We start from the raw sequence: 17,250 nt of genomic DNA, 5'->3' as shown, positions 1-17,250 counted from the left end.
CCGCCTCGGCCTCCCAAAGTGCTGGGATTACAGGTGTGAGCCACCGTGCCCAGCCTATTGTGTATACTTTGCTTGTTACTTTTTATATGGTAAATCACCTTTTGCACTTACCCACCTGTTTTGTTTGCCTTTTTTTCTTCCATCTTAGTTCTTCTGATATCACATTCCTTCTGCCTAAAGCACATCCTTTTTTTTCTGACGTCTTTAAAAATTTAATTTAAAAAAAATTCAAGGGCTACATAGTGATGTTTTGTTATATGCAATGTAATCAGATGACGGTAATTAGCATATCCATCATCTCAAACATTTATCATTTGTTTTGGAAACATTTAATATTCCTCCTTCTAGCTATTTGAAACTATCTATTATTGTTAACTATAGTCATCCTACAGTTGTATAGAACAGGATTTCCTTTGGTGAGCTTGAGCTTCTGCTAGTGGCAAACTGTTTTAATTTTTCTGAAATTTATTTCACCCTCATTCTTAACCCATCATCTAGGTAGCAGAAATCAGTATCTTCACTTTGTTTTGATATTCTTCCATTTCACTACAATGTTTATAGGCATGTTTTAATCTTATTTAGAATGCATTGTGATTCATGGAGCTATGGATTCATGTTTATCATCAATGCTGGGAGTTTTCCAATCATTTTTTTTTTTTTTTTGAGACGGAGTCTCCCTTTGCCGCCTTGGCTGGAGTGCAGTGGTGCAATCTCGGCTCACTGCAACCTCCGCCTCCTGGGGTCAAGTGATTCTCCTGCCTCAGCCTCCCCAGTAGCTGGGATTACAGGGGCCCGCCACCACACCCAACTAGTTTTTGTATTTTTAGTAGAGACAGGGTTTCGCCATGTTGGCCAGGCTGGTCTCGAACTCCTGACCTCAAGTGATCCGCCCACCTCGGCCTCCCAAAGTGTTGGGATTACAGGCGTGAGCCACCGTGCCTGGCCTCCAATTACCTTTTAAAATATTGTCTCTTCTCCATCCTCTCTGCTTACTCTGGAACTCCCATCAGAAGTACATTAGACATACTTATCCCATTCTCCATGATACCTAACTTTTCTTCCATATAGTCCTCTTCTTATCTCTTTGCTGTCTTCTGGGTAAAGTATTTTAAAGAGATAAGTATCTAGTTTATGCTTTTATTTTGCATTATTAGGTTAAAAATGCTTAACATGAACAAATCTTAAATGTACAGTGACAGTTCGGATGTGTGTCCCTGCCCAAATCTCATATTGAAATGTAATCTCCAATTTTGGAAGTGGGGGTTCTGGTGGGAGATGATCGGATCATGGAAGTGAAATAATGCTTCATTTTAATTCATACTGATGTCCAGTTGCTCCAGCACAATTTTTCCAAGTTAGGAAAACAACAAAAAACTCACCCTAAAAATCAGTATCTAATTTATGAAGGTATAGATCAAATAGTCTGGGCCACTAAAACACTTAAGTTCATATTAAGGAGATCGATCATATTGGAGAACCTTAAAAGGTAAGATTCAGAAGTAATGGCTGAAGAATGTTAGGGCTATTTATCCTTGACAATGACTCAAGGAGGAATTCTACAGTGCATTGGAAGAGCAGGGAGGGGACTGGGAAACAGAAAATCAGAGGTCTAGTACTAAATTGTTTGGTTGGATTTGATAAGCTCCTGAGTTAGATTAGGTTTGGAATCCTGGTCTACCCCTGGTTTTAAACTCTCAAGACATTTACACCTTTTGAGTCAATTCCTAGGAGATAAGAACAAAAGAAAATCGGTTATTTTTCCTTACTTGGGCTAAAACACTTTGACCTTTAACAAAGAATGCCCCTCCCCATGTCAGCCTGTAAAATTTTTATCTGTTTCAAAGCCTAGTTAAAATGCCATTTTCTCCATGCAACCAAGATTTTGCTAAAAGAATTACTACTTTCAGAGAACACAGATCACCTTCTGACACTCCCGAGGCTCAAAGACAGTATTAATTAAGAGCAACTTACATAAGACAAACTAGTATCTGTTAAGTCTGGCTTTCTAGGATGTTGCTAATCATTCTTTGGGAGAAAAAAACCTTGAGAGGTTCCCCACTGGCCTCAGGATGTAACCTAAGGTCTATATACGTTAGCTTCTAGACAGTTCATACTGTTCTTATGTATTCAACTCTGTTCCTGATTACTTCCTAATGTTTCATTCAGAGCCAACTTCTATCCATCTTTCCTTTAAAACGAAGTTTCTAAAACATCAATCTATTGTCAAGTGCTGGTGAATAACCTAGTGTAGTAAATAAAAAAACACAGGACTAAGATTCAGAGCACTCAAGTCAAAAACTCCAGTTGTGACTAATATTCCTCTGTATTTATTGGATCTATAGGCTATTAAGAAATCACATGAAACCACTGTATAAACACAACACTCTATGAACATAAATCTTGAATTGATTCAATACATATTGAGGCAGTCAGCTGGTCTACACAGTGCGAAAATAAAGAAACAGAAGGGAAGTCAGGCTGAGGCAGAATCGCTTGAACCCGGGAGGCAGAGGTTGCAGTGACCTGAGATCATGTCATTGCACTCCAGCATGGGTGACAAGAGTGAAACTCCGTATATATATATTAAAAAGGGGGGGCGGGCAGGGGGAACATTTAATTACATTTTGCTTGCCTGAGTTTTATCAGTGTATAAATGTCACACTAGAACCTTAAGAAATCATGAACTCACAAATTACTTCCTCTATCACGGCTCCCAATGTTCAGTAATAAACACACACACAACTTGGAACACCTGTGCTCAATTTTAACCATTATTTTGCCAGTGCCTTCAGTGCAGAGTACTATTAGTAGAACCAACAATTTCAGATTTATGTCAATGTTGAAATACAAAATATATTTCGTCCTGGTTTCCTCACCTACAAGACTGGACAATGTTTGATGTTAACTACAATTCAGAAAAACTTAAATAAAATAGACAAAATGTAAAGAGGGTAGGCACTACATAGCATTTTATCTTTGTCATTTGTATTTTGATCTAACATGTGGATTCATTTGGTTATTCTAACAAGTTCTCACCTCTGTATTTTTAATATCAACTTTCACAAAGGCTGAAATTAAAACATGAAAAGTGTTGGATAAAAGTCAATAAACCTGTGGAAGATACGCAAGATTTCTTCGTACACTATGAGGGAGTTGGATTACTTGACCTTTGGGTTCCTTCAGACATCACTAGATCTAACAGATACAAAGTGCTCAAGATAAGGTTTGCTGACTGAATCAAGCGAGCCTAAAACTTAACCTGAAAATGGCAATGGATTTTTGTTCCACACATAGGATAATCCAAAAAAGTGTGATTATGTTCTCAATAAAATGTTGATATATTACAGAAAAAGCCATATTTTCATGAGCGTATTTTAATTTTTAAAATTTGAACAATTCAAGTAAAAGTCAGCTAGATAACATAAATACAGAGTAAATGCACATAATTTACAGCCATGTACATAAATGCAAGATACCAAACCTCACATGAATAGTCAAAAGTTAACACTTTTGAGGTTCACTATTTAGCTATGACTGATAGGTCATAATTGTTCACATAAAAGGGGTACACATTCCAAAAGTTTATAAACACAAAAACTGAGTCAAACCAGAATTTTGTTTCTACAAGGAGTAGCATAAAAATCAGTGTGTAGGTTAATGGGAAATACTAAGTACATGATGGAGAAGAGATCTGAGTGGGCAGAAAGTTTGTACATTGTATTTTATGTATTAAAATTCCTCAAATTTAAATCATTCAGAAATACCTATATTCTTAGGAATGTTAAAGTCATTAGATATTTGAGGAGAAAAGGCTGAACTGTACTTATCAGCTCCAAAGGGGGTCCCTAGATTACCAACAGTCTGGGCAGAAGAGCATGTAAACAACAAAAGGCAGGCATGGACAATTCTTGAAGGGCAAGAAATGGATTGATTTTTAGCACTTAAATCCTTCAAATCCGAATAAATATTTTTAGTGATTTAAAACCAATCTAAAAATGCTGAAACGTCTGTAACCCAGTAATAGAGCAAACATTATTTTTACCAACCCAAACTCTGCTGGTCCTAACATAGTAATGCTATCCCACAGATAGTCTAAGGATATTCTATCCTGACTTCAAAGTTACAAATTCACTGTGGGGGACCCATCTAGAAAGGATGGTTCTACAAAGTTACATAATGAGAATCAAACCAACTTTTGGTGATAGTTTTTTTCTTGGGATTAAAACCACTGCATGGTATCCCGAAATCACAAATGCTAATTCTTCAGATTTGAACTTTGAAATTTAAAAGTACAACAATCTAAATAATGTGGACTACCTCTACACCAGAAATAAAAAAGTCATGATAAACAGATGAAAACAAGTTAAAAAAGTCCAATGCTCTGAATATGTGTTTTTGTTTTTAAACATGAGTCAATTTTTTAAAAACTTCAAAGAAATATTTCAGAGACAAACTTTATATACAACTTTTATATATAGTTTTCCTTTTTGAATTATCTCTGTCATACATAAACTATTGCAGATTGTGCTTAGGGAAAAATACAACTGAAATAAACTTCATTGCTCCTTTCTAGTTGTTGCACAAATAAACAATGTCCAAGACTCTAAGATTTCTTTTCTTTCCAGTACATACATAATACTGTTAAAAGCTGAATATAATGCACTAAAGGTCAACACAAGTTTTACTTGCTAAATACAAATAGAGAATATATGTTTATCCTTGAAGGACACTTGTTATGAATATGCTACAACTAAATAATAAGATGTTCCTTAGCTGCTGGTTTTCATATCATTCTTAATCATTAGTGGGGTACTGAGATCAGCAAGACTAGGGAGAGTCTCTATCTTACATTCAACACAATGAATGTTTATGGGTCTTCACAAGGCAAATGGCACTGTATTAGGCAGTAGAAATGGCACCTGAAAAGGCAAACACGATAGATTCAGACCTTCTCTACAGATTTGTTACAAACCGGTTTTTGGTATGTTCCTCATAATACATGTCATGTCAAAGCTGAAATTTACCATAAAAGGTACGAATAATTCCAAAGGTAAGAAAACTGATTTTGCCTTTGGTCTCCAAATAGATTGGAATATTTTTATTCCAATTGAGCACCTCAAAAACATCCAGTTACTGTTGATCACAAGGAAGTTAAAGTGGGGGAATTTAACAGGGCACTATGTTTCACTGGTGACAGCACAGAAAGCTTGCAATGACACGCTGCAATATTCTATAATGTTGGGGGTACGACAGGGTACACAGAATACCTAAAACATTTATATTAAGGATATCCGAAACAACATACTTAAAACCCAGAAAAATGTTATGAACACTGTTTCTGCCTAATACATGACCAATGTTTTTGTTTTTTTTTTTTTTAATCTTAACATGGTATTCTCTCCTACTCTCTCACCCTCCCCCCCAAAAAAGGCCACAAAGTGCTTTCACGAAGCGTCATTCTTTTAGATAAAGCCATTGCACAAAATGTACAGTTCAGGTATATTGAAATGAGTACCACACTGGCGTCCAATTGCCGCAGTTTTTATACACCAGTATGGCATAGGCGAAGTCTTTTAACAGAATTACAGCAAACACCTTTATAAGGGCCATACAAATAACACATTTAAAGTATTAAAAGGTACAGCTGACTCAATAGCAGAATTTAAAAGCTACATCCTGTTAGCACATTTAACCCAAACGAACTTGAATCTTTCTATGATTTACCACACAGGAAACTAGGACAGAATAAATTTCTTGTCAAAAGCAGTTTGTTCATTTACACAAAACTAGAAGTCAATTAATGTCACTACCTGCTAAAGCAGACAGCAAGGGGGCCCTTGTCTGTAATATTTATACTGTCCCAAATATTGTCACCTTAAAATGGCAAAACTTTAAATTACTATTTTCTCTACAAAATAAATGTAATCTATTATATATAGACCTGGAAAAAACCCAAAAGTTCAAATTCTTAATGTGAAAGCAAATAGGTAAAGATTCAAAAGTGAAAAAATCTTTTACACTTTATGTAAATGATACTTAAGTATGACAAAGAGGTGATAATTCAAGTTCGTAACTAGTAAGTCACTAAAAAGATAAATGCATTCATTCATGTACCACAAAATCAGAGAAGACACGAGGACATGCCACAGTCAGTGAAATAGCCAAGAAATCAACATTTTACTAGTTATTTTGTCCCAAACTATTACCATGTGTGTTTGGTATGTTAACAATTTAAATATCCACATTAGGCTAAACATCAAGCACCTGTCAGCAGTGGAAACCAAAACATTTTGATGCTAAAAAATATACAAGATATTTAGACACTATTTCATTGGTTGTCAAAAACAGTGACTACTGCCAAATAATTAAATTTAAAATATTGTGCCAGGTCCTCTCAGGGAAATGTGAAAATAACACTGACGATCTCATTGTCATTGCTGTTATTTTACTGGAATTAAACAAAGGCCAGAAGTTATAAATTTATGACTGCCAATACTATCTTTGGATAGTTACAATACAATATGTAAAATTAAGGATGGCTTTGTTTAGAAGACTGCCATAAATCAACAAAACCCAACTGTGTCTGGGGGACATGGTAGAGAAAATGGCAATTTTGAGAGAGGAGTGCTTCTAAAAGGCATTTCCTTGGAGGCTCTGAGGTTTTTTTTTTTTTTTTTCACATTACTGAAAGGCCAAGTAATGTGGTGTGATGACTATAATTCCTACAACAAAACTTCCACTTAGAATAGTTACATGTTCCCAAACTATTTTTCTTCTGTCTGCCATGCTGGCTTCCGTATCCCATGGTCCACTGTAATATTTTGGTCTTCTTTTTTTGCAGTACAGCAGTCCTCATGCTGCTATCCATTGAGTAGGTAAACCACCAATTCATAGGTGGCCATCATAATGGCTGTGTTTGGAATCTGTCTCACTAGATGAGTTGTCAGACCACGGTAAAGAGACCCATAACCTTCTTCTTGAACAAGCAAAGATAGAGTCTGAAAAAAAGATCTGTATTTTGTTCCCTCTTCACGTAGTCTTGTTCTTACAACTTCTGTGTAGGAAAGAAATAAAATTAAACATTATTGATATCTTTACACTCTTCTAATTATAACTGAGCACATCCCATTTATCAGTCTGTAAGTGTAAGCTCAGGATAAAAAAGGATGGCTTCTAATGTGTAGCTTATTGAAACCAGTCACATTATAGTAACATCAAACTTCTAATACGGCCAAAATCATGTACATTAATTATAGACTTCACAGTCTTTGAATGTAAAAAGACACAATATAACAAGAGAGAAGTATCAGTTGTATGCTAGATAAACAGATAAAAGGAAGAATAGAAATGAGAAGGAGGAAAAGGTGAAGAGGCAGTAAAGAGGTGGCATCCAGGATGAATATAAAAAGGATACAGTGAGAAACAAGCAGAAAAGATTTGTTTAAAGTGAGTAGTACAAAGAAACAATAGCATTATTAATCTATTCAAAACAGTCCACATATATGAATGTGAAACATCATGTGGACAAAGAAGTTGACAATGTTCCAAACACTGGGTGCCAGCTATAAAACCCAGTCTGGCAATCAGGTAAGCAAAAATCATAAATTTTTAAGAGCTGAATGAACCTTAAAGATTAGTCAGTCCAATTTTTCCTCATTTTAAAAGGTGAGAAATTGGAGCTACTGAGAAATTTTGGCCAGTTGTGGGTAGAAGCTGGGACAAGAACTCACAGCTTCCTATGTAACTACTTTTTTTTACATCCACTATTTCTCAAATTTTTTCAGCACAGTATTCCAGATGGGCCTAGGGAAATAGTCTAAAGCAACCCACAGCAATTGTTAACTATTTACTTGAAATCTGTTCTGTCTTAAAGATTCGTGCCTTTTAACTCCAAAATGTCCTGTTTGGACAGGTGTGGTGGCTCATCCCTGACTAGCATTCTGGGAGGCCGAGGTGGGAGAATTGCTTGAGCCAAGAGTTTGAGACCAGCCTGGGGAACCCAGCAAGACTATGTCTCTACTAAAAATTAAAAAATTAGCTGGACATAGTGGCCTGAGCTCATAGTCCCAGCTACTTGGGAGGCTGGGGCAGGAGGATTAATTGAGCCTTGGAGTTCAAGGTTGCAGGGAGCTATGATCATGTGACTGCACTCAAGCCTGGGTGACACAGTGAGATCCTATCAAAAAAAAAAAAAAAAAAAAAAAAAGAAAAGAACGTATCTTGTTTATCAACTGTACCTCTTCCCGTAATGACATCATCTCACTTCAAGGGAAAAGACTGTTTAAACCCCAAAACTCTATTCCTTACACCTTAGCAGGCCACCATCCTAACCTACCCCACAGGTCAGTATCTAAACAATATTGCTGATACTGTCCTATTTTGACTTCTTTTAGAAAAGTCAGGAACTTCCTTCAGGAAACTGAGATAAGTTCATAGTCCAACCTGGTTAAAGAGTTGGTTTCATAAATTACTATTAGAGCAAATACGCATTTTCTAGGCCTGTCTCATTTTTCCTGATATAATATACAATGGAGACGGTAAATATTAATCAGTGTAAGTGAACAAAAATGAAGCGCTTACATTAAAAAACAAATCTTAAACATGCAAAAATCAAAAGCGACACTTAACCAAAAAAGCTACCAAAAAACCTCAGCATGTAGCAGATAAATTCTTAAGTGATTTATCTAGCTATTAATGAAATAGGCTATTATAAAATTTAAATACAGAAATAAAAGGAATTATTAACACATACTTATTTGCCAACATGAAATAATGTAAAATAGCTTGGTCTTTGGGATTACAGACTTTAGTTCAAATTTGGGCTTCACCATTAAGTAGGTATGTGACCTTGGGCAAGTTATTTCATGTTTACATTTCTTTTCAGTATTCAATTTGAAAAGGAGAGCAATTCTGGTTATGTTCTAGCATAACAGGGAAAATAAGTACTTTAGAGAATTTTTATGTAGATTAGTAATGTATGTAAACTATCTAGTATAGCACCTACATACATACTTTTTTCAAAACTTAGAAACTTGCCCAAAAGTCACCAAGCTGAAGTGAGTAAGGCTGGAATTTGACTGACTTCAGAGCTCATGCTCAATCACTACCATGCTATTTGATAGCATAATACTGACCTATTAATAGAGCCTACATTACTTAACCAGATTTAATCTCATTATGAATTCCCAAGAATTGTATTTTGTTATACCAGAATGCAGTAAAATTATAAATGCTTTAATAAGTGAGCTGTTGGCTGGGGTGGGAAAATATTTCTGATTTAATAGATAACTCTTCTTACCATGTGGATATGCTATAGTTGTGGCACAAGTTTTTGAGGTGGCAGCAGCTAGCATCATTCCCACAAAATCTGATGCTTCTTTCACAGACTCTTCATCATTTTCCATTGTAGAAGCAGTCTTATATTCCAGTAGTTTTTGTTTTATACTTTCATAAATAACAAAATGGATAACAGTCTCTGATATACCAGCATATGAAGCAGACATGCCCCTATAAAATCCTTTTAGTCCATCTGTCTGATACACTTTACGAACACATTCAAAAGCACCCATTCGCCTTTCCCCACGGTTCCTGAAAAGCAAAAAGAAACATCTTACTGATAGGTTTTTTAAAGTAAGTAAAATATAATAAAATATGTCACTCTAATAATAAAGAATGGCCTTCTTTAACTCATGAAGAATTAGAATTTTAAAACAATATTCATATTTTAGATTTCCTATTCTTTTGTCCCAAATTTGTCATATTAAATGGGTGATATGTAAATAGTTTATTTTACTGAACGCAAAATGCACTACATTGAATCTTCGGTCTCATGTCCTCATTGGGGTTCACATGGCAGGGATAAGGAACAAAATCCTTTAGGAACTATACACCCTGACTGCAGCTCAAGACAAAAACAAAACAAAGTAAACAAAAATCCTCACACTGTATTAATTCCAGTTCTAAGTAAGCTGAATTTCCTTTGCATTTAGTAACACAAATAGAATGACTGAGACACTAATGATGATAGAATATCATAAAGCAGGCAGTCTGATTAACTAAAATTCTGTGCACCTGAGGGATTCTCTTTCAACCCCACTCATATTCTCCCAAGAAGTGATAGGGTGAATGTAAGTCAAATTCCCTATGATCATTTAAAGGCAATGGTCATATCAGTCTCCCTGGTGCCTAGTAAATGAGAACCTGTAGTGTTATAAAGTACTTATTCAGTACTCTTCCTAATACAATTTCCTTAGTTCTACTTAAGGGGGCAGCACCTACTCTTATAGAATACAACATCTCCTACACATGTAATTTTGAGTTTTAACAATATTTGTTACCTTACACTGATTCCCCCAACAGGTCCTTATCTATAAGAGATAGGTTTAAATGCTACCTACTAAAAAAAAACAGAAAATTTACCTATTTATAAATTATACCTGACTTGTTTCTGACATAAAATAAAATCACAACTACAACACCCACTTAATTACCTACAGATTCCACCAGTTTTATGAATGGATTGTCTTTAGATATTGAATACCTATTAGATAAATGATCCACAAACCAACTGTAACTAGTTTCATTAAAGATCCTTCCTCACAAGAAAGTTAAAAGAGATACAAATCCTGAAAGGTGACATATCAGCCCTATTTTTATTTTTTTATTAATTTTTTTCTTTTTCTTTTTTTTCTTTTTTAACAGATGGAGTCTCCATGGTGCAATCATGGCTCACTGCAGCCTCAAACTCCTGGGCTCAAGCAATCCTCCCACCTCAGCCTCCCAGGTAGCTAGGATTATAGGCATGCATTTTTTATAGAGATTAAGTCTTGCAATGTTGCCCAGGCTGTTCTTAAACTCCTGGCCTCAAGCAATCCTCCTGCCCTGGCCTCTCAAAGCACTGGGATTACAGGCACGATCCACTGCACCCAGCCCTCAGCCTTATAAACCAGAATCCTCAAGTCAACCTTTCATTATTACCCCACCCCTATCCAATTCCCCAACCCCACAAGCCTAAGAATTGTGCCAGCTTGTGTTACAATTATAAGTGGAAAAAAATAATATTAAAGAGTTTTAAGTCATGCTTTTCCTGGATTCCTCATAGAGCAACGCTAAACATAGTGAAACCTAACTCTGGTAGTTTACAATAGAATAATGTGGACTAGCATCTTGTACTTTCTAATCTTTGGAATAAGTCTTAGCTACCACTACTTTTCAGATATGTGGCTTTAAGAAATAAACTTGGAGTTTTGCTACAACACTTAAGATTTCATTAAAAGATCTATTTCAGATGAAACAATTAGGTATTTCTTTTCAAGTTTCCAAATAGTATACAGTTCAACATGACAGAAGATGGAAAACAGATATTTAAGCAGGCATAATTGTTAATGATTTATTAGATCAGTTTTACTTAAAGCCTATAGGACATAACACTATTTCCCAAACACCAAAATATAAAAACAGTAGAAACATGTTATACACAGAACCTACTCCAGACTGAAAGTCTAAAATAGTTTAAAACCATTAACATTATTATTGTAACATATAAGATAGGACCATCTCTCTACTTAAGAGTCTCTATTCTAAAGCCAGTAGGAGAGTTGAGATGGCAAGACCCTACGCAGCACTGCTTTTGGCCTACTCTCAGTTCCCAGAACACCAAAGGCCCTACACTTTAGAACCTCTGAGGTTTGCACCAATTGGTTCCTCTGCTTAAAATGGGTTCAAAAAACCTTTCCTTGATTATTCCATTTAAAATAAGTCCCCACTGTTTCCTGGTGCATCTCTAAGACATAGCAGTATCTGCTAATATAGATTTGTTGAATGAATGAATCTTGCTATTATAAAGTGGTCAGTGGTAACAGACGATATATGAGAACTGTCTGTCAGCCTAGGGTTCTCTATTCACAAGGTCACTAAATTTGAGCAATGATCCTCAAAGATTCAGTCTAGACTAGCTGACCTTGTGGCTTATTTAGCTTCTGCGAGGCCAATTATAAGTACCCATGTAGGGCAAGTATTACCTTTTGGGCTGGGTTAATCTATCTCTTTCTTTCCTTTCTGTTTCTCTATGGAATCTTTCTAGCTACTCTTTTTAAAACAAAACAAAACAAAACAACACATATTAATAATATACTTTTTTCACCTGGAAAAGCTCATATTGTCAACTCTTACATTATCTTTTTTCTGATGGCAGACCCAAGTTTCAAAATTAAACTACAACAACAACAAACAAATTCAGCAGCAAAGGAAAGAAAAACTTTGTAGAAAAAAAATTAGTTAAATCCACTTTAACCAATTTTATTTTAAGGAATTAACATACCTTGCATCAAGCTGTAACCGAGTCTTTATAAGCCAAATGGGGTTGGTTGCTGTGATTGCAGTAAAACCTAAACAAACATGTTTAAAATGAACTCTGGTAAAAATGAAGAATTCACTATTAACTTTAAGGTTTTAAAAATTAGATAAATCTACATTCAAGAAAATGTATATAAATAAACTACTAATTTATGTATATATTACACTTTTCATTTTACAAATCCATACAACGACAAACATTTGTCTTCACTTCCAATCTATATGAATTCTCAAATTCTGTCCTTAACTAACAGATTCTTTTAAAAGCAAAATGAATATAAATTGCTTTCCCAACCTACTTAGAATATCCTTTAGGGTGCTCTCTACTGTCTGAGCTGAATTCAGAAATCCATCTCTACAAACACATAGACATTTTGTGTATTCTACGGCTAAAAAGCATGCACTTGGGATCCTTAAAACCAGCTAAAAAAACAGTTACCTGGGGTTTGATTAGCATCCCAAATCACTACATTCAAAATGAATTCTACACAAATGTCAAATTTTACCAATAGTTTGATCTTTAGTTGATTATATAGTGGAAAAGACTGTTGTTTGGCCCCATGAATACTTTCTACATATATACTTACTAATACTGTTAAAATAACCGTATCACAGTAAGGTTTTTGTTAGGGTTAATAGGACAGGCCTATCGTCATTTACTTAAACACATACAAAAACTCAAAAGTTCAAAAAGTTACAAATTGGAAGTTCCCTCTTTTATAGACATGGAATAAACTCAGGGTAGAAGACAGCTCTAGTTTACTTTAAAACTAAAGTATTATGTACTAGGTATTGGTACAGAATGGTGGTCACCGAAGATGGCTCATTCCAGGTAGTAAATTAAGATCTACCTGGAACAGTATGTTTCTAGGATAGTGCATATATTTTACTTGCCACCTTCCTAGCTATGGAAAAATAGCACACAAAATACAGTCTTGATGACAGAAACTTATAAAGATTGCTTCATCTACACAAAACAGGGTTTTAATTTACACAGACTTCATAGAACTACTTACGTTAAGTTACATTTACTCAATAAAAACTTATATGCAGAAATGTTTAAGGATCTTAACTGTTTTAATATTTCTATCAAATACTAGTGGGTCAGGCACATTATTTTTATAAAGGTGGCTAATGATCAGTACATTTAAGATGAGTAAAGTACTTACAGGAACAGAAATGCTACAATATACTTAAGAATAATTTGTTTTTAAATTAATATAGTACAGATCCAATCATAAACCTTTCTTGGCTTTCAAAAGTGTATCTACATATGCAAAATAATTACACTAAATTGTTTACAAAGCTGAATTTGGTCTCACAGGGTTCTTTTCTATGTCAGTAACTAACTCAAATTTTACTTCCTTAACCCACTGTTTTAACATTGTAGAAATAGCCAGATGTTACACAAATGGATGCTCCAATTAAATCTATTTAGCAAGCAAGATAAATGGGATACAAATTCAATTTAAATAATTCCTTTAATACTTTTATAAAGATTATATATTCTACATTTCTCTTAAGTGCTTTTAATACTACATATGTAAGTATAAAACTAGAATGGGACCAACAGTTTTAGACGCATCAGCAGGTACTAAATTGATAAAATTTAAAGTGTTGAGCAGGCTGCCAGGAACACCTTTTTAAATAAAAGGTTCTTTTCATGCATATATTCTTGGTAAAAGAAAAGGAAAGAAAAGAAAAACATGAAACTATCAGACCAGTTTAAATATTTTCTTGCATGGTTCTAGCTTAACTGAGAATAAAGTTATAGAGTATTATTTTTCTCTTCTTTTGAACCTTATTTTTCTACATGAAAAGGCTAGGATATTCAAATTATATTTTAAAGCAATCAGACATCAATATTCTGGTCAAACTCCAATTTAATGATTCTTGTTTTGTAAACTTAAATATTTGTAATAGCTAAATGTCTGTATAGCACAATTAAGGGTTTATTAGTAAAAAGCTGCTAAGCAGCATAAACCAACAAAATATTCTGCATCAATACAATGATTTTTATTAATCATTTTATAGAAATCTTAAGAAAAACTATTTGCTTTTTATTGAATTTTAAAAGCTTAAAACTGGGAATCTTTACATCAAACTTTTTAAAAAACAGCCAATCTAGGTAAAAATTGTCATTCATCTTATTATACTTATTTGAAAAGAAGATGAGCACCTAAGTTTTTTTCTTTTTTAATAAAAGTTCTACTTCTAAAAACATAAACTTTAAGTAGTACCCAAGCTTCTGTCCATAATACTCTTCCAAGTCACAAAAGAATTTGAGGCTGGAAAAAAACCCATATATAAAAAACTTTACAATAGTACAATAAATTTTTATAAATGTTGTTAGGAACAAAACTTTTTAAAGACCCATAAATTATAATTTTAAATTATTCTCTGTACATGTTACTATAATGTCAGAAAGCAAACAACAGGTATTTCTCACTTAACTAAAATTCATTTCCAAGCACAAATTAACCTATGAAACAGGACACATTAAAATTTAGGTAAGTGAGAGAATGTTATCTTATCCCTACGTAATTGCTATTATCAGTAAGCTATGTTTACTATGGTTGCTCTGGCTCAACTCTCCCAATGAGAGCTAGCTCTTTATAAAGACACTAACCTAAATGCCAGCAAACCATTGGGTTAGGTAAAGAATCTAGACACAATCCACAGTTTTAGCCAGTAGCCCTTTACTGCTAAAAACTCAGGTCCTTGAGTTTTATGCTATTACTTTCTCCTAACCAAAGACACTTTAACAAACTAAATAGACATTACTAGGCTAATTACATCTAATAAATATAATCTAATAATCTAAGAAATGAAGCCAATGGAAAAAAACAAAAATTTATCGTAACTTAGCATTATATATGGTAAGGCAATTTGAGGTTAGCCCAAGCTAAACATATCTTCCCACTACTTATATGACAAACACACACAAAGATACTGGGAATGGTGCCCCTGAAATTTAGAAATTGCCTATTACTTTTTATTTTGCATTTTAATTTTGTGACAGTTTCATAATTTGCCAATTTATATTAAGATTCTGAGCACCTAGTGAAACATGAAAATGAACTTAAGACGACATGAGGGATCCATTTGTAAGTTAAGAAGAACTAATATTGCTCCACAGTCAGTTAAAGCAAAGTGCCAATATATTGGCCACACTGTTAGTAGGATGGTTAGTATGTTAGAAAGCTTAAAAAATTTTTTAAAATGCTACTTTAAAAGTTTTGCTTTATCTAAGTAAGATTCCATTTGATAATGTCGAGCAATTAAAAACCAGATTAACAGAAAAATTCTGCTTAAACTTGCTGAAAATGTTGATTTCATTAAGTGAGTGATACCTGTAGTGTTGCATTTTCAGTACTTTTTATTTCAACTAACTTCTGTAAGAACAAAGCCCACCTAACCTCCTAAATGCATTAACACCACTTTTAAAAGTAATTAAAACTAAAACAGCTAAGATCCCATATATTCTTATCCTGCATTTATTTGCAAAGTAATTAATTTTTGTTTTTTTTGCAAAAGAGTTCTAAGAAAGCCAAGTATCAACAGACAAAAAAGAATGGAAAGCATTGTATTAGGCTTTTAAATATGTTATGCTAAGCAAAGAGAACTATGATTTTATCTAAAACTTTTAAGACAGTATAATACCATTTACAGCTATATATATATTGTTATTACATTCTTTGGAGGTCAAGGCTGTTACGGCCAAGCTGAAGACCCCAGGCTTTTATTACACGATGACTGAAAAATACCTCATTCTTCCTTCTAGAAGGAATATTATAAAGGAATCAGACTTAGCCTTTATAAAATACACAATGCACACACAAATTCAGGAAATAAAAGTTAATTTCCCGCCTTCTAATTCCACACTATCATAAAATCCCAGGGTGGGTTTCTTATACTACAGGCTGCAAGAGATGCTCAGATCAGTACTCACGAGGTTTAAGTTAGTCCATATTTCTACAGGAAGTGACCTGCGGATGGGGAGCATGAGATGACACGATCTCACTCTTTTCTCGGGAGAAATGTACAGTAAATGCCTAAAATAGACACAGGCTTTTCTGTATCATAACAACAAGCAGTGACCTCATCAGAAACATGTGTACAAATTGAATCCTATTGGAAGGATTTGAGAAATATTTACTGTGAGATCTAACTTTTTTGAAAATTTTAAGTTAAAAAAAAGAAAGGAATATCAAAATGGGCCATTTAAAAAAAAGTACCGAGTACTGAAAATCCTGCCATCTGCAGCAGTTTCAGAATCTAAATACTTACCTAAAAGAAGATCAATTCTGCCTTAAAGAAAAAATGCTAACCTTGTCAAAAGGGAATATTTAGAGGGGATCATCATCTCCCATTTTCCTACCACTATTATCTATTATAATTAAGGAGGTGAAAACACAATTTCTATCCTTTAACAATCAGCCTACTTAATAAATCTTAAAAAAAAAAACCAACAGAATATTCAAGTAACTTCATTTTGGAGCTATTTATATAAATTTTTAATAAAATAAAGAATACGTTGCTACAATAGTACCTTTCACCTTTTGCACTATGGCCAGTAATATTGCACATCCATACTTATGAAATATTTTGCATTATTTTGTATTTAATTTCTTGTGTTCTACAAAACAAAAAACAGGAAGAATGTTTACACACAAACACACAAAACATCTGTCCAACCATCCATCTGGCTAAATTAACTGCCATGGACAAATAAAATATTTTTAAAAAATATTTCATAAATGCAAGACAATACCTGTATTTAATGAGTAAAAGCCTTTATTATAATGAAGTTTAAGTCTAATAGAAAAACATAAATTGAAAAATAACAGTGTATGCTGTAAGCAAATAAAACCCACTACGTATGTAGGAAACATT

At 34.0% G+C, this 17,250-nt stretch overlaps 1 protein-coding gene across 1 annotated transcript in view; it reads right to left on the bottom strand.

Moving 5' to 3' along the window:
• Positions 1-3,358: 3,358 nt before the first annotated feature.
• The window catches only part of SLC25A36 (solute carrier family 25 member 36), a 38,414-nt gene continuing 24,522 nt past the window's right edge, over positions 3,359-17,250 (bottom strand). Inside the window, exons 5-7 of the mRNA XM_004037755.5 lie at positions 12,320-12,386; positions 9,299-9,588; positions 3,359-7,054 (exon numbers count right to left, since the gene is read on the bottom strand). Coding sequence (XP_004037803.1) covers positions 6,861-7,054; positions 9,299-9,588; positions 12,320-12,386 — 551 coding nt within the window. The 3' untranslated portion in view covers positions 3,359-6,860. The remainder of the gene's footprint in view (positions 7,055-9,298; positions 9,589-12,319; positions 12,387-17,250) is intronic.

Source organism: Gorilla gorilla, chromosome 2 (assembly GCF_029281585.2).
Source record: "Gorilla gorilla gorilla isolate KB3781 chromosome 2, NHGRI_mGorGor1-v2.1_pri, whole genome shotgun sequence".
NCBI lineage: Eukaryota > Metazoa > Chordata > Mammalia > Primates > Hominidae > Gorilla > Gorilla gorilla.
This window is presented reverse-complemented; position numbering and strand designations above follow the sequence as displayed.